This window comes from Nestor notabilis, unplaced genomic scaffold, assembly GCF_000696875.1.
Source record: "Nestor notabilis isolate BGI_N333 unplaced genomic scaffold, ASM69687v1 scaffold21387, whole genome shotgun sequence".
Lineage (NCBI taxonomy): Eukaryota > Metazoa > Chordata > Aves > Psittaciformes > Psittacidae > Nestor > Nestor notabilis.
Genome location: NW_009935430.1, coordinates 276 through 1,076, shown reverse-complemented (window position 1 = coordinate 1,076; position 801 = coordinate 276). Strand labels below are relative to the sequence as shown.

Below are 801 nucleotides of genomic sequence, written 5' to 3'. Positions count from 1 at the left end.
GGGAAGAACCGCCAGACATCAGCTCCCATTCCAAGTACTTCCCTGTTTTCCCTGGTGACCACCCCTGCTGCCCGGAGCTGCGGGAAGTTGGGTTCGGGCTGTGACACCCAGGGGCAGGACATCAACCCAACATGTCCCAGTGACCAAAGGACATGTTGCAGCCCAGGCCAGCAACCTTCTGAGCCACAGGCCAACCTGGAACAAACAGCACTAGCTGCACTTGGGGTGCCCACATTACCCTTTTGATCTTCCCAAGGTAATAGAGCCCGTCGGTCCAGCGGCACAGCACGTACTGCCCCTCCATCAGCTTGACCATGAGCTCCCGGCAGCTGCTGCCCCTCCGCGCCGCGGCCGGAGCTTGCTGGACACGACCAGCGGCCGCGTAGACATCCCGGATGATGGGGTTGAGCTTGGCGGTCTCCATCAGCAGAACCTGGAGAGGACACACATGGTCACCACTCGTTCCTTGCACTAGGACACCACGCACCCATCACCTGAGCACGGCGTGACGGAGGGATTTACCACGAGCATTGAGCCGGGGCTGGCTCACCCCACCAGTGGGGCTCAGGACCCACAAAACAAGTGCTGATGAGACAAGTTAATCCATGTGAAATCAAAGAGAGCAGCCGAAATCTCTGCTAATGTTGGGCAAGAGTGAGTTAACCCTCTGAGCGCCTCAGCTCCTGCAGCTTAAAGCCACCCTGACATGCCACAGGCCTGCACCAGCTCAGCCTTGGGAAGGGGCACATGAGGAGTAACAGCTTTAAATTTAATGTGATTTTTAAGTCACAATTTCTCAGC

The 801-nt window shown here is 57.3% G+C and overlaps 1 protein-coding gene across 1 annotated transcript in view; it reads right to left on the bottom strand.

Annotated features, from left to right (window-relative positions):
* The window catches only part of PHF19 (PHD finger protein 19), a 4,355-nt gene extending 3,931 nt beyond the window's left edge, over positions 1 to 424 (bottom strand). Inside the window, exon 1 of the mRNA XM_010017856.1 lies at positions 210 to 424. Within this exon, the coding sequence (XP_010016158.1) occupies positions 210 to 424 (215 nt within the window). The remainder of the gene's footprint in view (positions 1 to 209) is intronic.
* Positions 425 to 801: the final 377 nt, after the last annotated feature.